Here is a 22950-nt window from a genome sequence, read left to right on the forward strand (position 1 = left end):
AGGACATCAGCCCATTCTGGCTGTCCCAAGAGAAAGCCGCTCCCCCAGCCCATGCCTACAGTTCCCACTGTAAGCCACACGAGAGCAGCAGCCACTGGCAAAGCCCAAGGTCTCTCACACACACTGGTCACTTGGCTTGTTATATAAACCCCACAGTCTACCCTTTTTACATTGCTTTTGATTGAATACAGACAGCAAACTCTGTGCAAACCCAATAACAGATATAAAATCAGACCTATACTGTGAGATACAAGTCTGAAGAGAGGTGGGAACCCAGTCCTAAATCTGAGCCATGCACCACTTTGAACAACTAACTCTTATCTCAAAACTCTTCTATCTGTGCAATCATAGCAGCTGCTAGTCCCATCCTCACAAGAATGTTTTTATGTATGAAAACTGCCTTACAAATGGCAAGTGCATGTATTTGAACCAATTTAAATACATGAAATAAACTAGAGATGCAAACAGGATATGACACAATTGGCATTTCTGAAGTTTCAATGGCACTTAAATAATGTTCCATGACATCACACACAAGAATCTAAATAATTTTCAAGACCGCATAAGGCAATAATATTTTTGGGCAGTTTATAGCAAATTAATACCCAACTTCCATTTAAAACATTAAGCCTGCATGCTTAATTGCTCCAGGGGTCTTTGAAAATCCCAGCAAGAAAGACAATAAGCTCTAAATCAACCCTTTCAAAATGATAGCAACCCCCTCCCCTCCACTATCATTAGGTATTCCACAAAAATGTATTTCACTTCCACAAACATATATTACATCATAATGGGTCAGAGACACAGCTAAGCAAGAGTGATTAATAGTATTCATAATACTTTTCAGACATACTAAAAACTTTGATTACAAACTCTTAATATGAATGGGGAAGTGGAAGATCATTCCCATACTACTAAAATTTGTCAAAGACACTTTTGGAAGTGTTCTTCTTGCTGAAACTAAGTTAGTCTAACAAATCCTGCAGGAAAGCCACATCTTTTATCACGCAGAGAAAAAAATTTTAATATTTAAAGCTTGCTGTTATTTCCTCTTTTTTCCCACTGCGGAACCAAAACTTATTTTCTATATAAGAATTATAAGACAAGAGGTTTCAAGTGATTTGATAAAGGCAGACCTGCATTTTTAAAGTTATATGAAAAAGGGAGAAAAAGCATTAGAGACTAATTCAAAGATTTAAAATTAAGTTCATGCAACAATTCACATCCATTTCCCTTTAAAGTGAAATTGAAATTTAGTTTGAGAATTTTCTTTTACAAAGAAAGTGCAAAAGTGAAAACCACAAAGGAATTAGGCACTGGCTTGCATTCTACAGGGCTGAAACAAAAGGTAGGCAAACATTACATTGTTATTAGAAAGTCAGCATAATTCTGATAGTAATTCAAAGACACCAAAAAAAATTGCTTCCTTTACACAATCAATTTTACAATTTACAAATCAATTTCTAGACCAACAATATATTCCATCAGTTACCTTACAGTCAAGCATCTGTTTACACATCAGAGTTCTGACAGAAAAATGTATAAGCTCACCTTGTCTTGGTTTTCCTTATTCTTGTAACACAGATTTCCAATCAAACGAATGAGATGAGATTTGAAACCCACGGCTGGATGTGAAATTTCTTCCTGCCCTGCCACAGCATGTGTGGCAGTGAAAATATTTACAGCCTGTTTCCCAGCAAGGTGAGTTAATCTCAGGGTATCTAAAGAAAACATTTCAATGTATTACTGTGAGAAAATTAATCTCACTTGGCACAGAACTTTACTATTAATTTTTGAGTTCAAAGCTAAGCAGTATGATTTCAGATATTCAGCATCATGTCAAAGAACTTTGAAAGTTTACTCCATTGTGTGATTTGTGCTAATATAACCAACCACAAAAGACCAGCCCAATGTCAGAAGGCATTTTTGTGTACTTTTTACACCCTTACATAGTTCAGACATGAAAGCTGAAGGCTGCTGCTATCGATCTCCACCTAAAGAGTCAAAATTTGTAGGCTGTTGAGAATTCTGGCACCATAAATATATTACTAAAACCAAGATTTTTAGAAAACTTCCTGTAGTTTGAATTTGTCACAGCAATGCATACTAACCACAGAATCACTTTTTCCTGTCTTCTTCGGCCTGTTCCTGGCACTGTAGCATGACAAGAAATTTCAAGTACATAGAATTACAAAATAGTTTGGGTTAGAAAGGACTTTAAAGATCATCTCGTCTTGACCCCTCTGCCACAGGCAGGGACACCTTCCACTATCTCAGGTTGCTCCAAGCCCTGTCCAACCTGATCTTGAACACTTCCAGGGATGGGGCAGCCACAGCTTTTCTAGGCAACCTGTGCCAGGGCCTCACCACCCTCACAATCTAACCCTACTCTCTAGCAGTTTGAAGCCATTCCTCTTGTCCTGTCACAGCAGGCCCTTGTCAATAGCCTCCCTCCATCTTTCCCATAGGCTCCCTTCAGGTACTGGAAGGCCACAATTTGTTCTCCCTGAAGCTTCTCTTCTCCTGGCTCAACAATCCCAATTGTCTCAGCCTTTCCTCACAGCAGAGCTGCTCCATCCCTCTGATCAACTTTAAGTTTCCTTAACACACACACATGCACAAAATAAATCCTGTTGTTAGTCATCTTACTGTAAGTCATAAATCTAAGAACCCGTCACCAAAAATAGAGGTTTTGTTGCCTTTTAAGTTATTCTTTTGTTGTTGCTGGAGGTATTTTCTTTATTTGGTTATTTGCTTGTTTGGGCTTTTTTACAGGAAAGACCCTCCAAACATCTCAAAAGAGTCACCACGAACAGCTGTTTCAGCCTTTTTATTTTTTAATTTTTACCTATTTTTCTTAAAAATACACAAACTTTTATAGTTTTTTTACAATATGGTGGCGTACCTCAGTTTCAAATTTCTAAGATTTAAAAAAGCACAGGTCATGGTATGTACCCCCCTCCTTCCTCCCTGAGCATCTCTGGAACATCTTGGCATAATTTTCTTTGTGTACAGTCCTTCCCTTGCTGTTTCTTAGCTTCTTTAAAGCTGACCTTTAAAAGTCACTGAAGTTGGTCAATAACATTCAAACTGCATTTACATTTCAGAAATTTGGGAAACAGAAGGGAATAGGCATGGAGGAAAAGTCCTTTTTCTACTTCTTGAAGAAATTCTTCCACGCATTCAGCCAATGGAAGAACATAGGAAGCAGCTGTCCCTTGCACCACTCTTTCCGTAAGAAAAGAGCATTGCTGGTACTTGAACCGAGGCTCTGTTGGGCAACACAGGCCAACAGAAAAAGTGGGGAAGCAGAAAATTTCCAGGAACAAATCAAATATTTGAAAATGCAGATTAACTCCATCTCCTATTTATTTATCTTATTCAAAGGTCAGAATTATAATTACCACCAGTTGTGAAAAACATGTTTTCATTCACAGAGCACCAACAGTTAAGCCTTGTGGTTGATCACTCACCTATAGCTGTTTCAAGCAAACCAGGGAATGCCTGCAGATGTTCCAGCTGGCCATTGTTTGAGGTCATTTCACAAAGAACATCGAGAAGACGAATTGTCACCAGTGCTTCCTGGAATGAAAACTGTATTTCTGAAAATGGCTTATGAAGGATATCAAAAAAATATAAACCCCGAAGTGTAAACAGGGAACAGGAACTCTCAGCTCCTCAGGTTTTTTGCAGGTTTTCCAAACTGCCAAGAATAAATTTATATAAAATTAGGGCAACTTTCTAAAATAACAATGATGTATTAGATTGCAATAATTTCTTTTCTACAGTTAGTGTTATAGCTGCCCGAAAAATCATGGGGAAACCAAAACAGAGCCATAAGGGATAAAATTTTAACAAAAACACAGTAGCTTCCAAAAGCAGAAATACAGAAAATTACTAGCTGAGAAAATTATTTCTGTATAAATGTTTTCTTTGAATTTATTCAGTCGGAGTGTTCCACTTTAAAGACACAAACACCGCCTGCAAGACACCAATTTGTTATCCGCAGGAATTCTGTAAAGTTCTGTGGTCAAACGAACTCTGGCTGTGAGAATTTACATTATTCTTGGGTAAATAGGACAGCGATCAGAGATGCAGCATTTTGGTTAGGTAAAAGGCACACAATTTCATTTGCATACTATTTATTCAGCCAAAGAACTATTTTTTTCTCACAGAATATGTTGGTCCTGCTTATAATGACAATCAGGCACTTACAGAAAATACCTTAAGAGCACATGACAAAATCTGGAACACCACATATTGCTCAAGAGCCAGGCTGTGACTGCAAGATGATCCCACTCACGGTGTGGTACATAAACTGCAAGTAGCCATGAAAAGGCTCAGACTTTGGTCACAGTAACTATTCCTGCCCTGTCTGGTTCAGGGAAAAAAAAAGGTTTACTTACCAACAGCGTAATATTTTGGATCCATATAATCAACACAATGTAATTCAAATCATCAACTATAGTGTTCAGTAATTAAGTAGTACAATTATATTCATTTGTTGCTCCTTGAAAACATCAAATTGCTACAGGGTCCAGGTACTAAAGCTGTATTTTCATTTTTTGACCCGTACAGGTGTAGGAAAGAGCAAGTCTTGCCCTGAATTATTCAATAAGCTGCTTTCATCAGCACACAGGCAGACTCTAAATACATCGGCCATTATCCTGTTATAAAGTAAGAATACCCCAACTGTATTTCAGAGACAGTAAACAGCTTTTTACAATTTTTAAGAGGAACAGATTATTTAAAAACCATAAAAGAACTCCCAAATTCTCATGTATTTTGAACTTGCTAAGTTCAAAAAATTCCTCCTTCCCTGCTGCTAACTTTCCAACTCGAGTTTTTTTTTTCCCTCTACCTGTACAAAAGAAAGGCAGTAAATGAAAATACGTCCTTTTGAAGTTCAAAACCCAAAACAGTTTGAACTCTGACAGACAACTTGATATGGATATAAGAAAAGTAAATAAGGAAATAACTGAAGACTTTTTAAATAAACATATTTTGAGCGAGATGCAAAAAATATGTTCCTTATAAAGAGATGCACTAAGTCCAGGGAATGGTTTTACTTTTCAAGTATGGTTGAAAGTTAGTGCAAGCAAAGTGATGCTCAAGTCAGGCTTCGAATGGAAATGCTATTTTAAACATTGGTTTAAGCACTGCAAAAGCATATGATTAGCTTCTCATGGGTTTAAGATGCAAGCTACAAGACCTGATGTTCCTTACAGAAACAAAGCAGTGTCTACGAATAACAAATTAAACAGTGGATGGGACACCCATACAACATCCTGGAAGTCAGGCCAGTCCAAGGACTGTTCTCAAAAGTTTTCAAATGTGGCCTCAGAGTTCTGGAGTCTAAGGCAGCTTACTACTACTGACATGGCCTGAGCAAGGCACTTGGCTCGTGGGCCACAGAAAAGGCCAGGCAAAACCTAGCTGAGTATCACAGATGTTGCCTAAAGCATTTTTAATGACAGATTCCACATGCACAACTGCATTTTTTGCAGCTAAGTAAAACTGCTACGCAAAACCTAAAATATTTATACAATTGCAGAGAAATTGGTGCAATTCTTTATAATTACTTGTAAGAAAATAAATAGTTTTATGAATTTAGGCTGGCATTTCTCTTTTCCCATGGCAAGCATATGTTGTGAACAAACGTATACACAGACATGCATGTACACATATTGCCCTCCATTTATTCACCTATTACGACTTAAATTTTTTGTTCATTCAATGAGCCCCATTTTCCCACCAGTGATACTCAACTTATCATACATCTTGTTTATGTCAGAGAAGAATAAGAAGTCAGTGTCAAGCAAGGCAAGTTATGCAGTAATACTCAGAATACTGCTGTCCCAGCACCTTCTGGTTGGACAGAGATCTCCTTCTGGTGGGTGCAAACAAAAGGGGTTTTTTTCCATGAACTGAAACCACAGAAAGTGGTTTGGAAAGTAACCACAAAGCATAAAAAAACAAAAAAGGAGGTCAGGGGAAAAAAAGTAAAGATGGAATTGTTTCAATGTATGTCCGCTCACTTCCAAGTTAGTACCTTTCCAGAAGGAGTCAATTAAATTATCTGACATAACTTAGACTAAACAGTTGGGGCAGTGGGGGGAGGCTGTGTTTCTTGGACAGGTAAGAAGAGATTGTGTGCTTGTTGGTTTGTGTTTTGGTTTTATTAACACATCCAACTACCACCACCCCTTAAAGTGATTTACAGTATTTTTTCATAACACCACTCAACATACTTTTAAAATTCTCATGTCTATTTAAACAAAAAAAAAAACAAAACAGCAAGTACAACACTTTTTAAGACTATCAAATAAAAGCATTTAAGATACATGGTTTTTTACTTTGATAATAAATTATTTATGACACTTCTTCTCTAGAGTTTCTAGAAATTAAACTATTGCACATTAATTTTGTATTAATAATAAAATTATTCTGACTACATGCATATTACTGCTTCCCATCTATGAACAGAATAAATGTTTTTATTTTGATTTATATTTGAATCATAGGATCATCATAGAATCACAAAATATCCTGAGCTGAAAGGTAGCCGCAATGATGTGGCTTTCACCACATCCAGCTCACCAAGTCCAGCTCTTAAGTGAACGGCCCATATGGGGGGGTCAAACTCACAACCTTGGTGCTATCAGCACCATGCTCTGACCAACTGAGCTCATTTCAGGGTCATGGTCTGAGTTGGAAGGGACCTTAAAGCCCATCCAGGGCCTTGGGCAGGGACACCTCCCACTATCACAGGTTGCTCCATGCCCTGTCCAGTCTGGCCTTGGACACTTTCAGGGATGGAGCATCCACAGCTTCTCTGGACAACCTGTGCCAGAGCCTCACCACCTCATAGGGAAGAATTTCTTCCTAACATATAATCTATCTTTACTCTCTGTCAGTGTGAAGCCACCTTGTCCTGTCACTACATGTCCTTCTAAATTTGAATAAATTACAGTTCACAATTCAAATAAATTATAGATGTGATCCTCAGTAAGATAATAAAATATCCAAATATGTGACGAGTTAAACATTTTTAAAATTTTGAAATATTTAACAATGTGGCAGACTTATTTCAAAGTACCATATCCTTTGCCATCCTCAAATTAAAAGCAAAAGTTGGCTGCTGCCCTACAGACTCTACAGTGTGCTCTGCCACTGCTTTCCCGACATAAACTGGAAAGATACTGTTATGTATGCCCCCTTGGGCAACAGTGGCAGTGAGGATTCATCACTTCAAATTCTAGTACTTAAATGGTTATCAGTCATACCTCATCTTCTGCATCTGCTGCAGCAGTTAACTTGAGCACAGCTCCACAGTTCTCTTGGAAACAGACTGCAAGGAATTCAGCATGCCTAACAAACACATTCATTTCTTCACTGATAACTGAGTTCTTGTCACTTACTTTCACCATCATCAGCTCCAACAAAGTAACTCTGGAGACAGAAAACAACTTGTTAGTCAGATTCCCTGAGCCACATAGAATTATCAGTAGAATAAGCAGTAGTTTAAAATTATACAAAAAATTATCATGCTAGTAACAGAGGATTTTTAAAAATTAACAAGTCTCATGAATACTGGCAATCAGTTTCTGTCTGCTGGTTTTTTTCTGTACAGAATTAATTTAATTCGTCATTCAGTTAATACAATCTGGCCAGACAGTCATTTTTCTCAATATTTTTCTCAAGTCTATTTCAATTTATAATTTCTTATGTCCTAACAAAACATTACTGAGATTGCATATTCCCTATGTCTAAAATTTCCAGTAAACCAGCTCTTAAAAGCTGTTGTTAAGCATAGCAAAATAAGCACAGACTATTTGACAGCTTCTGTTTGAAAAACACAGGTTTTCACAGCCCTGGACTTGCTCACAGCCCTTACACTAACTCTCCCCCACAACCCCAAAGCAATTCTGAGCACAAAGAGGGAAAATAAACATTGATGTGCATACTCTGTTCTTTACAGTCATTTTATAATTGTTACTAGACGGACTAAGCAAATCCAAGTTAATCACTCATGTACCCAGTCAGAGATATTGGATGTATTAAGCTGGCAAGTAAGTAGATACATAATGAAGCTGCTGTATGAAATCTACTTGGGTTCGGTTTTTAACAGCTTTAATTTAATTTTATTTCCAATGTCCTTTTATGTTGTCAGGGCAAACTGGAAGTATTTTGTGGAAGTAGGACTTGGACATGGCAGAGGCCCTCCTACAGCTCCCTGCTCCAGTCCAGCGCACAGGGACTGGTGAAGTCTCACTGTCATTCTCTCAACTTGAAAGGACACTGTTTATTGAATGAATTCAAAAGCCGGCTCAGGCTTTTCTTTCACTGAAATATTTGAAATTCAAATGGAAGGACGGACATTTAAACATGTGGAATAGTTCAAATGCTTTTTCTTTTACATTTACCAAGCAGCTTGTCAGAAGAGGAAGCGAAATATCCTTTTCTATGGAAAAAGCTCGGTCACTGCTTTTTTAACCTCCAAGAACCCACCTCTATTAATCACAAAACAGCTACTTAGTCCTTGCTAAACTCAATTCTCAATGTCATTAATACAGCTGCATTAAACTATTATCTGAAGGAGGACAAAAAGCTTTTTCAACATGGCAGCACATGCTGCCGGCACATTCGGCTAAGGGCAGACTCTGGACAGGAGGCTGGAGCAGCCTCTCTCAGGCTCTGCTCGCATTCTGTTTGTTCTGCAGGTTACAGCTGGGTGCACCCTGCCCATCTCCAAATGAGCAGAGTCCAGCTCCCCAACACCCTGCACTGACCAAACGCTTTCCCATTTGGCATCCCACATAAAACCTAAGCCCACAGATCTGTCATTCACCCCCAACACAGAGCTAGACTTGACATGTCAGTTTTCACCAAGTTTAGAGTCTTTCAAGCATATGCTCAGCTAAGAATACAGGCTGGTCACAGACTTGATGAACACAGAATTATTCCAATACTGCAATGGGATGACCCTGGCAGATGCTAGGCACCCACCAAAGCCACTCTCTCACATCCCTCCCCTGCCCCATTAGCTGGACAGGGGAGAGAAAACTTCACGAAGGGTTCATGGGTTTAGATAAAGGCCATGAGAGATCACTCATCAAATACTCTCATGGGCAAAACAGGCTCGAAATTAGATATATAACTTGAATTTATTACTAACAAAATCAGAGCAGAATAATGAGAAGTAAAATAAAACCTTAAAAACACCTTCCTCCCACTTCTCCATCCGTCCCAGCTTTACCTCCTACCCCAGCAGCACAAGGAGACAGGGAATGGGAGTTAAGGTCAGTTCATCACCCGCTGTTTCTCCTGCTACTCAGGGAAAGGAGTCATCCCCTGCTGCACTGTGGGGTCCCTCCCACAGGAGACAGTTCTCCATGAACTTCTCCAGCGTGAGTCCATCTCACGAGCAACAGATCCCTGCAAGCTGCTGCAATGTGAGTTCATCCTGTGGATGAAAGTCCCCTTCAAACTGCTGCAGCGTGGCTCACCCTACAGACTGCTCCAGAAGGGGCCCCTCTCTCCTCAGGCCTCCCACGGGGTCACAGCCCCCTCTCAGGCATCCCCCTGCTCTGACATGGGTCTCCTCCACAGGCTGCATCCCCATGGATCTCCATGGGCTGCAGGGGCACAGCTGCCTCACCATGGGCTGCACCATGGGCTGCAGAGGAATCCCAGTTTTGGTGCCTGGAACACCTCCTCCTCCTTCTTCACTGACCTTGGTGCCTGCAGAGTTGTTTCTCTCACATTCTCACCCCACTCTTCTCTGGCCACAATTACAACTGCACAATGACCTTTAGTTTTCCTTTCTTGTTAAATATGCTATCACAGAGTCGTTACCACCATTTCTAATTGGCCCAGCCTTGACCAGTGGCACGTCCATCTTTGGAGCTGCCAGGGATTGGCTCTGCCGGACATGGAGGAAGCTTCCAGCAACTTCTCACAGAAGCCATCCCTGTAACCCCCCCGCTACCAAAGCCTGGCCATGCAAACCCAAAACAAATACTATCTTCTGCTTGACAGGATTCTAGTCAGCGCTTCTTGCACCAAAAATCCAAATAATAAATGTTTAAAACTGACAAGCAATCCTTTTGTAAACAAACTGGAGAGTCACCACACTTCCATAAATCCTATTAAATAGATTAAATGGCTGCCAATGGGGAAATCTTCTGGAACTACTCTTCCCCTTGCAATATGAATGAATGTCTTTTTCAACAACTGTATTCCTTCCAGAGAAACAGGAGTGACATTAAAACACCACCTGAATGTAATTTCTTTTGAAGTTTTCTGGTCTCTTTAGGCATTCAAGTCAAATTGTCTTCCTGAGTTTTCTTCCAGGCACAGTCATTCAGGACATGCCTATCTTCCCCTGAATTTCAAGCAAGTCTTGCCATTCAGCTAATAGTTTCCTGAGAGCAATGTGCTTTGTTCTGGTGCAAGTTCCCTTACATTCCTTTCTTCTATTGTTTCTCTCAGTTTTCTTCCAAAACTCACCCTAATTTTTCCAAGTTAGTTCTCCCAGACAATGCAATTTGCCCATTTCTTTTAAATGATCTCACAATTGTTCAGCCATTCAAATGACAGCGTTTCTTCCTACTTGTTTGCCCTGCAGCTAAATACAACAAATATGACAACTGCTAGTACCAGTTGAATTTTTGTAACACTCAGTTCAATATCTCAAATCTGTGTATTATATTTACAATTACACTTCTGTTTGGAAATAATCATGCCATGTCATCTTTCTTTTCTTTAGGCACCACTGAGGAAGACCTTTTGTCAATCTCTTCCAGTTTTTTTATCCCCAGCCAAATTTAAACCAGCTCTTCCTGAAGCTGACTAAATTGGCATAAACTTAGAACAACCACTATAAGGTATTTGCAGTCATCAGTAAAACAAACTTCTGTCTCCTACAGCCTGCAAATAAACCACAGAACTCAAGGGCAATTTAAATCTGAAAGCTCATTATTACACAATAAAATGCTGCCTCACTAAGCCTAAAACTAGTAGTGTAAAATTCTATTGATTTTCTTAGCATCGAACAAGTGTTTTCATCAAGTGTGCTTTGTTTATAACCTCTTAGCAAGTGCCAGACACTTGGGACATTCTTCCTCTGTGACTTAGGCTTCTGCTTCCTGAAACACTTCCCTGACAGCAATGGTTCCATGAGACAAATTAGGCCCTTCCTCAAAACTTTGACTTCTTTCATCTTCAAAGAATACTTGCAAGAATCATATTAAATGAAAACTGGCAAATTTGTGAGCAACTGTAGTTCAGTGCTACCTTCAGTTACTCTGTGTCTGTGAGCACTGCCAGGAACAAAACTGTCCCAAGTGCTGACACTGGCAGCCCTGTAGTTGAGCATTAGCGAGAAGTGGTGCTGCTTACAGGACTTGAGTGCCCATTTCCTGGCAGGCAATTCCATCAATGGCTGCATCCTTCACCAAGGACACTCCACCTGACAAGACTAAAATCAAACCTAGAGATGCAAGTACTTGAGCATCTTAAAAATACGTGAAGCTCTTCAGCTGCACTTTTTCATGCTGTGAATTAAAGCAAAACCCCTTCTTAGAAGGGACAACAACAGATGTACTCACTTTTGAAGATTTTATAATGTAATAAATACAATCAAGGCATGAACTTTCAGTGTCCATGTTCAAGGCGAACTTGGATGAACGCAAACCAGGCTTTTTCTAATTACTTCTGCCAAATACCTGCACACATGTGCAGGGACATCTCAGATCTGGCAAAGAATTCAAGAACCTACACTCTTTTAGCTCAATGGTCATATCCTTCTGCAATAATCCCTTCAAGAGAACCAGCAGGCAAGCAGGCATTGTCACAACACCATGCACTTCTCCAGGCCAGAATACCACTAAAAATCTGATCACATTAACACAGGATTTATTTCAGGCCATTTGCACACTCAGACACACAACACATTATATTTGTTTGGAAATGAAAGAGAAAGTTGTCCAGAAGTCAGGAATTTCATTTTAATTGAAAATTCAAATTCCTGATCAACTTGTACAGGAACTGCTTCAAGGCAGGCACCATGGCCACTGTAACACAAATGCACTAGATTTCAACTACAGAAAATACTTTGAATAGTGCAAATACTGTGAATAGTGTGAATAACTGTGGTTACCGAGCCACGTACACTCTGGGCATCCCAGGCAACTGCCAGCTTTGGGAGTCACCACTAATGGGTATATTTGCAAACCCCCTCAGCACAGCTCATTTCATTTCAGCAAATACATTTAAACTACCTGTATTTAATGTGCATGATAGAGAATACTGTAACTGAGGGCTACGAAATATTCATGAGCTCCAGTTGCCTTCCCCAGAAGCCTCAATACCACATCTATCCATTCTTCATTTATAGGACTTGGTCAGCCTCACTGGACACCCAACACAGCAATGTTTGCAGTGAAGACTCCTCATCTCATTTTGAAACAATGAATTCCCTGTGCTTTGGGGTTTATGGCTACCTTTTTCTCCAGCTCATGACAGTCAAAATGTTTTTATCTGAATTGGATTTGTCTCTTCATGTATCTCATAAGAATGCATTCTTAAATACACTAACACTGCCTAGGAAGACGCCAAGGCAGGGTTTTCTTCCATAGCTCAGATGGAAAAAGATTATTTCTACAGCACTTCCATATGTTTGTCAGTAAATTAAGCAGTGTCAAATTCATAACACACTGTACTGCGATTATGTCTCTGAAAAACTTAATGGAGCTTCCTTGACTGGCAGAACTCATGGGATTGATAATAAATTCAGCAGATATGCTCTAACTAGTGATCCCACCTGTAATCATCTATATCATGCCTACACCAAAAGCCTTCAAGGTGAGGAATCCGATCACCATCTATAGTATGCTGCGACCTTTCTAAAACTGATTACACCTACTGCTTTAAGTACAACTGAACATCCTAACCCAGCCCTGGCTATCCTCAAAGGCATTATGAAAACATGCAAACTGCCATTATGATATTCCCCAAAAGAATTCAGTCTAGCTCATTCACTTAAAACCGTTATGCAGCACCTACCTCCTGGTACATTAAGCACATAGCTCGGATTTGCTCCCATTTGGTCATCCTGAATTATGGAGGAAAACAGTATTTCCCTCCTTACCATTCCATTCCCATCCCATCTCATTCCTATATAATAATGATATTTTATTTACGGTGCAAACCCAATGCATATTCTTTCATTGTCTGACATCCCTTTAGTTTTTTTATAATCTCTGATCAGCGTCTGATCCCTCGCCTGTGGTAACACTGGAAACAACACAAAACACAGAAAAAAACGCATTAAGGCATTGTTTTGTTTAGTGCTTTGCCTTTCACCTGCAAAAACTACAGAAGAACTTGCACCTGCCCTGGGGGGATGCGGAACAAAGTAGGCATGTTAAACACATAAATGAGACCATAAAATCTTCAAGCAGTTGGAGGAGCTGTAGAATTCTAGCAGTGTTTCCCCAAATTTGATTGTCTTAACAAAATATCTTTTTTATTCTTCTTCAATTCTCTATTAAAGCAATGAGCATTTTTCCATTAAAGCAGTGGCCATTTGCCATCAATTCAGTACACATTTACTCAAACACTTGAAGGAAAACTATCAATACTTCTTCAAGGTGAAGGTTTGTTGAAGCTTTTCAACAGTGGAAATATTAAATATTAAGTAGTCATGGGCATCTGCTCATCTATGGTTTGTAGGTTCTGCTAACCAGTACGAGACACACTTCCATCTTTCATAAAGGCTTCCCCTTAATTTCTTGAAATAACAGAAGTATGAAGAGCTGAGGATATTTCTAATTGAGCTGTAAAACTCTGCAGGGTGTGGTGCTCTTATGAAATCAAGACCCAGGCATGAAATCCTGTCCTTTTTTTGTGTGAAGTATTTCTTTACTGAGTAATGGCGCCAACCTGGATTCTGCAACCCTACATAAATCACTGCCAGTTGTGGCTAAGCTGTAATGTTAACCAACCAATTTAAAACCATTACTGACATAGAAACATGTATTTAGAGATTTTGTGCCAACTATGAAACCATGCGGTTTTTCAATCATGTGAACAGGATACTCTATATGGAATGCTAAATACTAAAAGCCGCATTGGTTTTGGGGTTACCTTTCTTGATTGCTCAGTTTGGCATAGAGGGCTTTTACCAGCTCTGGACATTTCAGCAAATGCTCTGTAAAAATCAGGAACCTGAAGGAAAAGAAAAAGAAAGTCTTACTGGTGCTGTAAAAGCAGTATCCACAACTAACTCCAAAGTTAGTTCTACTTGTAGATGAACATGTGTTGCGGTTTTGGTCCTACTTGCTAATAGATACAAATCGTCACAAAATAATTGCACACTGTCCTGCAGTTTTTTTCCTAACATAGCGACGACCATTACTCATCAATTCAGCACACTTTTACTCACATGTCTGAAGGAAAGCTGGCTGGAGTATTAGGCCAGTTAGATACACCACAATTCAAACAATAAAATGCTCATCCACTGTTTACGCATCTAAGCAAAAAGCCAAAATTTAAGATTGAAAATTATTATTCTATTCATCACAACACCATTAGTAAGCCCAAACAGTCAAAAAAGTACCCAAATAATATATTGATTTTTCTTTAAAAAAGGCAATCTAACAAAGCATCAAAGCAAATGGGAAGTTCTTTGTCAGATGCAAGGCAGCAAAGTCCTTTTCTCAGCTTCAAAAACATACCCTCCTTGTGTAATAAGAGACCTAAGCTGAGAACCAGTTCTAAGTCCTTGTTTTACAAGGCAGGTAGATATGGAATCATAGTGTCTCATGGGCTGGAAGGGACTCACAAAGATCATCCAGTTCAACTCCCAGCCCTGCACAAGATACCCCCAACTTTAACACAAGGATCTTGCCAGTTGAAATACAGTGAAGTATATTTTGTAATAAATTATCAAGCTTTTTTCTTCCTTTCACCACCTTCCCTTTCTCACACCATATTCAGAGTTTCTGTCTGGAATACAAAAAGACCAACAAATGACCAGAAGTCGACAAACCGGCCACTGGTTCCCTCTTTCTCTTCACCAAAGTGTTGTGAGGTATCTATGATACCAACCTTCCTCAAAAAAGAGTCTCTTTCAAAAACAATCTATCCAAAACTGGCAACAGCTCGTTCTTTCTTCTTAATACTTCTCTGGAAAATATGGTTAGCCTGGTCTTGTGCTAATGCTAGTATTTACACCGTTTGCTTTCCCAAGCACCATCCACAGCAGTCCACAGCAGGTGACAGTCATTTAATTTCAACCCAAAGTCATACTCCCAGCATTATGGGAAAAAAACAAAGTAGGTAAAAGTATTTAGCTCTTGAAATCACATCCCTAGGAGCACTAGCAGTGGTATTTATGCTGCACAGGTACACACAAATGAAACAATGCATTTTGAAAGTAGCTTATCTAGGCTACAATAATTACAAGTCAAGTCTCAGAGTATCCTCTGAGCTGATGAAGCTACAGAGGAAGAGCAGCTAAAATAATATTAAAACCAATCAATTTCAATATTTCCTCCACCTCCTCCCTAGTTTTCCCTTTGCTGACAGCCTTTATTTTGCATAGCTGTAATCCATTACATAGCTAATAAGAAGATCACAATGAAGCCTTCCAGCTGCAACAAAGTGTTTTTTGGACAACTACTCAATGCCGATTGGGCAAACAGGAGAATAAGAGGTCCAAAAGATTAATAGCCATTATATTTCTAATGGTAACTGTGTACTTAGCCAGCATCTGGCTCAGTTACTGGAAACTCAACATTTTTAAGAGGGGGAGGAAGAAAAACTATTTTCTGTTGCACTTCTTTTTACTGATATTTGTACACTCATTCACAAAAAAAGTCTGCAGAGGTATAAGGAACCATCAACTTAAAACTGGCATGCTAAGGAGTGTAGAATTGATCCAAGAGTTTTTCAACAAATTTCAAAAAACACAAAGACTTGCCCAAAGTCAGCTACACAAATGTATCCAACCGAGCTGCCCAGACTCAGACGTAACACCCAAGTCGAGCCATCAGCAGGGCAGGCAAGCGCAAATCTTCCACAGTTCCTGAACTAACAACTCACAGCCATCCACAGTTAAACCTTCAGAATCATCACAATCAACTTCATTTTTCACGGACTTAAGTAGAACCACAGACTTTTGTGTGGAGCTGCAGAAGAAAATAGCACAGATCAGTGCTGCCCAAAACACAGAACTTGGCCTAAGAATGTACAAATTTCAGCTGACAATGCAGTGGAGTAAAAAAGTGCATTTGAGGAGACAGCCTGAAGCCTGATTTTTCCATTTTGCAATTTGGGCTATGAATTTAAAGCTTCATTTTTATGTTTAAGACTACATTGAAGAAACCTTCTTGACTATTTGCCTTGTAATTTAAAAGTGATCAATAATTATCACAGAAGAAGATCTGCAGCTACTAGGTTCACGTTCCCGATCACTACTGCAAAGCAGAAGGCCTGTAGTTCAGCTGTTACTTGGGTCTGTGCTCCTGTGCTTCCTCACACACATTTTGCACATTCTGTGGACTAGACCTCTACTGCTCGAGGAGCTTGGAGTATTTTAGACTAAAATTTCTGATTCTTACCTTCTGGTTTCATGATGTGATGCAACACCTCAGAAAAAAAACAAAAAAAAGCTGTGGCTGCCCCATCCCTGGAAGTGTCCAAGATCAGGCTGGACGGGGCTAGGAGCAACCTGGTCTAGTGGAAGGTGTCCCTGCCCATGGCAGGGGGTGGAAGGAGATGGGCTTTAAGGTCCTTTCCAACCCAAACCAGTCTGTGATTCTATGAAGTATCTGCTTCTGTATTTAAGTGTATCTTTTATCTTATCCACTGTCTACACCGTGTCATGCAGAACAGAGCACAAGCATCATCACCAAGAGACAACAGAAGAATCGGTAGTGGAGTAAAGCACTTCCAGCTCCTTCATTATGCCCAGAAATTTTGGAGGTAGCTAAGCAAGGATGCAGCAAATTCAATTTACTATCTTTAGTCCTCTCAGCTCTCCTGTTTTTCATTTGTGGCATGGAAAAAGAAGAGGAAAAGTAAGACCATCCACAATTCTGAAATCAAAAAAGATATTCAGTTTTGGGTTACTGACTGAACATGGCATTTCAAATGCACACAAAAGACTTTGGGAGGAGATGTAAGCTCTCTCTGGGGGCCAACAGCAGAACCACTGGAATAAACTGAAGCCCACTGTAATTTAGTGAAGGAAATGGCGAAAATTAAAGCTGTTATGCAAGCGTAACACAGTAACAAATGAACAGTGTTAAATATGCCAATTTTCTCGACTCTTGAAAAATTCTTTGGCTAAAATCCTAAAAAAACAAGCGCTTCCATAGTAGATAAATACAGCAGGAGATGTTCAAAGACTTTATGACAGCACAAGGCCTGCATTGTACCAAAGTGATGCTCAGAAGCAGCCAAGACAAAGTGGTATGAGATACATTTGCACTCAGTATATTACAAATGGCCACTAAGCTTGTTCCAATCAAAGCTGGGTGTAAGCAATCAACTTTATCATCAAATGTCATGCTACATGCTACAGTTGATTTTATCCCATTAGCAAATTTAGGGAACAGTTTCCTCAGTCTCAGAAAAAGAGGGAGACAACCCCACATATGCTTTCCAAGTACGAAGAACAAAACATGGCAATTCTCTACTTGATCAGCAACCTTCTTTTTCAATCTCAAAACCAAAAGCATTTTTCATCACCCTACAATAATGCTGCTCTATCCAAAATATTTAGTAAGAACTAAATAGCTATATTTTTACTGTAATTTAACAAACAAATGTAATAAATCATCCACGTTTTGAAGAAAAGTAAAGAAGAAAATTCAGCTACTTTGAGCCAACTTTTGAACTCTTATCACCAGCCTCTTTAGATGCTAAAAAAGCAATATGCCTAATGAGGAATTATTTGGAATCAGAATATATTTTAGAAGTAGAAGTAAATTTCATCCTTGCACAAGAATAGAAGAACCCTACCAAAACAGTTTAAATAAACAATTACAAGTATAAAGCTATTTAACAACAAATGGAACATGTGCTGTCATAAAACCTCTAGAAATGAGATAATTCACCCCACTCCCACACCAGCACTTCTCGCTCAGAAGGAGAATAAAGAAACACATTTTCATATTTAAGGCTTGGTCCTAAGTATCAAACATCACAATACTCCTCTCCTGTGCTGAACCAAGCACAACAGTGAACGTCCTTCCATCTTCCAAAGGCATTCCCATAATGAAAGCATCCTCCCTACTGGCCCCCACCAGGTAAACTCTGAGGTCTAGAAGACTAAATTCTGATCCGGATTATGTGCAGTATTTCTCTGATTCAGAAGATACTCCCACTCAATTTGACAGCTACATCTGAAAGGCACTAAAGAGAGATTAAATCTAACTTATATGTAAAATTGAAATAATTTTTTTCTGAAGAGCTACCAAGAAAAAAATGGAAGATGATTAGCAATGGCTAACAGCACTTCCTGCTCCCCCCTCTCCACAATATACACAAGAAGAAAGAGGTGACAAGATAATTAAACGTATGAGGCTGGGCTTTGAAAGATTGAGGAAATCTGTGCCAATTCACTGCTACTGCAAATAGAAAGTAGAAGCTACTCAGATCCCTAAAATTAAGGAAACTTTTCCAAGTGTCGGTACTATTTAAAACCACAGCTGAACTTGAAACCTGCAATGCAACTGCAACTTTCCTGGAATTAAAAAAATAATTACTTTCCGGAGAGAAGAAGAAGGGGGTGGAGGACATCCTAAACTGTCCGACAGAAAAACACAGTTGCCAGCCCAATGAAAAAAAAAGTTTCTTTACCACACACACACACCAACTAAGCAAAAAAGAGCAGTACTGAAGAGTTCTATCCTTGCCTTTAAATCTGTGCCCACAGGCGAGACTCCTTGCTACAGAAGTACCAGTTTCTCTGTACACATCTTTCCACAAGCCAGGACAAAATAACCAAAGGCAAAAAAATGGGGAGGGGTAGCTCCACATCCTAATCTTTATAGTCATCATTGAGCTGTGGTTTCAAAAAGAAAGTGGATGTTCAGCAAAACTTACTTCAATGCCAAACAGCTGACCACACTCCTAATATCATTTTTCTGAAAGCCAAAAGGCATATTATGTCTCTTATTTTAAAATGGAGGATTTTTGTTCTTTGCTCTTCAGGAATCAGAAATACAACCTGTTTTTCCTGTCCGTATGAGCTGAACTGCCCCATGCACACACTTGGAAAAACTGATGATACAAGCTATACTCTCATCTCTAACGGAGCCACCAAAGTATTTCTAAAATAAACAGCTTTTAGAACACAGGTTACAATAAATTATAATGTAATTTTTTTGTACTACTTTTTCCTAATTATTTTACAAAACACATATTTTTCCAGGTTCAATATTCTAAAATAGATCTCATGTAGGATTGTCTGTTGGTTTCTCTTCTAAATACTGTACCTTCTACACTGTGTGACATACTTTGCTACTGATTAATACAAAACCAGGAGGGAGTGGATGTGGATGTACGTGGAAACACAGAGATACAACTTTTGAAAGGCTCCACAATTTTCCAGAGCCAAAGGCTCTCTCATATTACTGAAAAAATAAAACAGAGTGTTTCTTTGGAACGGCGTGGTAGTTTGTAACAGAGGGCTCTTCAGACCTCGGTAGCAATCACACAGAAATAAAGTAGAAAATACATTTCAGTTACTGAACAGTTATACTCAGTTATATTTCAGCTTTGTTTCCTAAAGGATGGATATGTCCAATTTCCTGACAGCATCCTTTGGTAGGAAGTGGCTGTTGAAACCAAGCAGCACCAGAACAAAAATCAGCTTATGGAACAAGTTTGCTGATGTGTTTAAGATATTTAAACATTAACATATTTAAAGTATTGGAGCAAGTCCAGAGGAGGCCACAAAGTTAGTAACGGGACTGGAGCACTTCCCTTATTGAGACAGAATGACAGAGTTGGGGCTGTTCAGCCTGGAGAAGGTTGTGTGGAAACCTCGCAGCACTTTCCAGTATCTGAAAGGGTTACAGGGAAGCTGGAAAGGGACTTTTCATCAGGAACTGTAGTGATAAGACAAGGGGGAATGGATACAAACTGACAGAGAGTAGGCTTAGATTAGATACAGGGAAGAAATTCCTCCTGGTGAGGGTGGTAAGGCCCTGGCACAGGTTTCCCAGAGAAGCTGTGGCTGCCCCATCCCTGGAAGTGTCCAAGGCCAGGCTGGACAGAGCTTGGAGCAACCCGGGATAGTGGAAGGTGTTCCTGCTCATGGCAGTGATACTGAAATTGGCCAGATGGAAACTTTCTAACACAGTTTGAGTATTAGAAAGCAGGCTTTCTTTATGGCAGCATCGAGCACCCAAGGGGATCCTTCCTCCAACTGAGTGCTCCGAGCATCAGGTGAACAGAATTTTTATCACACACACTGATTACATATTCACGAGCGACTTCCTTGACTTTATTTTACACAGTTGCACCCCTTATTGGAAGTCCTTATATGGTTCTTTGGGGTCTGTCTTCAACATCCAGTGTCCTTTTCAGGTGGCTACTGCTCAACCCCCACTTCTGAGTAAGCACAATATCATTGTTTTGCATAACTTCTGTTTGTCAGCCTTGCAGAGCTGAGATGGCATCCTGCCTGCGTTTTGTATGACTTCTGTTTTGTCTGCTTCTCCAAGGCTACAATGTTCCCTTTAGTTGATAAGAGTACAATGTTATTCTGTTCTGCTATCCTTATCAAGTGAGTAAAATGCTGTTCTGTTCTACTGTCCTTATCACCAGGGAGCTGGAACTGGATGAGCTTTAAGGCCCCTTCCAACCCAAACCATCCTATGATTCATGTTCAACTCAATACATCAACAGTTCAGAATTAAATTTGTGTATCATTAGAGATACTTTGGAAAGATGGAAGATACACAGAAAATAAATTACTGTCACACAAGGCCTTGAAAACCATGATCACCTCTTTGAATAGAAACATAAGATGGAAGAGAGGGATGGAGGAAGCAGACCCAAAAGATGAAGAAAAACCAGTAACAGTTTAGGAGACAGACCTGCTGCTGTTTAGGAACAGATCAAAAAGAACTAAGTAACACTAAAAGAAAAGGGAAATAAAAGATCACAAGAAGGTGGAAACAACTGAACTGAACTGAGAGGTTTAAAGACTTTCTATGTGCAAAGAAGCATTTTAGAGGCAATGCTAACCCACAACCATGATCATGAGCAGAGCAAATTAGAAGAAACCTGTTCCTGAAAGGGGAAGCCCACATTAAAGAGCAAAATTTCAGGACTAAAGCTAGGACAGGAATGGTCCCTGATGAACCAGGCCAGAGTAGCACATTTTCCACCACAGTTAGGCGGTGTTAATTCCTGAGCTAAAAGCTCAGGCAGTAGCTCACTCTGCAAAGAACAGCATGTTTTCTAGAAGACAACTGCACAGCAAAGAACTGTTGAGGAGATAGGATCAGTTAATTAGGGTATGCCAGAAATCAGATAGATCCAAGAAAGGAAGGAAGCTTGTTTCTGCAGAGTTAGTGTCTTTACAAAGACTTACTCTTTGAAGTACATTTTGTAACATCATACACCTTGCAACTTTGCAAAGCAGCAAGCTTGGGGCACTCTCCACAAGCCCAGCTACAAAGGGCTACCAGCCAGTCAGACAAATATTTTTAAGAACCTCAGTTGGAGATATATACCATCTGCCTCCTCATATCATTGCTCTTGAGAGTCAGACCAGCAGCAGCAACCTCAGATTCGCTCCCTGTATTCAAGATTACAGGACTGCTAGCCTGAAACAAGTTCAGGAGCTTGAATATAAGTACTGAATATAAGTTTAGAGGCAATGTAAAAATACATTGTCTAATATATGTTAATTAATATTATTTCAATATGCCATTCAGCATCTAACATTAAAAATGGCAAAGATAGCAATATGCAAATAATCCTGGAGCTGTTGAGAAGATCAGCCTTCTAAAAGAGAAAGAGAAGGATGCATCAGTTCTTAAATCATTAGAATATTTATTGAATGTGTATATTACTTTCTCCAGCTTCACAGATTTCAGAGATAGAAGCATTTCTGAGGCTGACAAGTAACCACAAGCTTAATGAAATGAGCCTTCAGACCATCTGATCCAGAGAAACATGATCACAGAAAAACTGAACACAAAATTTGACCAGGGCATTCCTTATATAATTGACTTCCTCCTTTATTAACTATTTCTTAGCTCAAAGCATGCCACAAAAATACTTAATAGAATGTGTATCACCCATGAAACACACTTAAATGTGCATCACAGCACTCTCTTTCTTTCAAGTTCTAAGGCAACTTTTTGTTACGTTGTCAATCTACAAACACACTTTAAAACTGCATCAGTGCTTAGTCTCAAAATTCCACTATGCTGATCTGCAAAACAGATCTTCTCTGTTTCAATAACTGCTTAGGAAGTCAATTTGGCTTTCCATCACTGATTAGAATCAGAAGTTGCTGAACTTATTTCCCATGACCCACCCTGTTGCAGTGGGGATACTGCAACATGCATATACCAAACCAGGAGTCCTGTGGAAAGGAAATATATGTGGACAGACAGATTGATAGCTGTTTCAGAGAGATGTTTATTTCTCCAGCCACATGGCCGGGGCTGTGCTCAGGAACTGTTCCAGTCACGGGACCAAGGGTCCTTCTGCCCGCGCAGGGAACACAAACCAACCAATGGGAACGAGGCTGAGCAGGGGCAGGGAAACCCCGTGTCTGTGCCCTCAGGGCCCCTCTCCCAGGGCTACACGGCGGGGGAGGGACCCCAACATCTCACCCGTTTTATTTTAATAAAAGGAGAATGAAAACAACTGGATAAACATAACAAGAACAGTTTCAAAACAAAACAAGCC

At 39.6% G+C, this 22950-nt stretch overlaps 1 protein-coding gene across 3 annotated transcripts in view; it reads right to left on the bottom strand.

Moving 5' to 3' along the window:
- Positions 1 to 22950, bottom strand: part of ATXN10 (ataxin 10) — a 98057-nt gene that overhangs the window by 46044 nt on the left and 29063 nt on the right. For 2 of the 3 annotated variants that reach the window (XM_017730553.1, XM_017730555.1), the window contains exons 6-9: positions 14152 to 14232; positions 7287 to 7452; positions 3474 to 3582; positions 1552 to 1721 (exon numbers count right to left, since the gene is read on the bottom strand). In XM_017730553.1, the coding sequence (XP_017586042.1) occupies positions 1552 to 1721; positions 3474 to 3582; positions 7287 to 7452; positions 14152 to 14232 (526 nt within the window). The remainder of the gene's footprint in view (positions 1 to 1551; positions 1722 to 3473; positions 3583 to 7286; positions 7453 to 14151; positions 14233 to 22950) is intronic. The other variant, XM_017730554.1, reaches the window with a different exon arrangement.

The sequence above is a fragment of the Corvus brachyrhynchos genome, unplaced genomic scaffold (genome assembly GCF_000691975.1).
Source record: "Corvus brachyrhynchos isolate BGI_N302 unplaced genomic scaffold, ASM69197v1 scaffold523, whole genome shotgun sequence".
Taxonomy (NCBI): Eukaryota; Metazoa; Chordata; class Aves; order Passeriformes; family Corvidae; genus Corvus; species Corvus brachyrhynchos.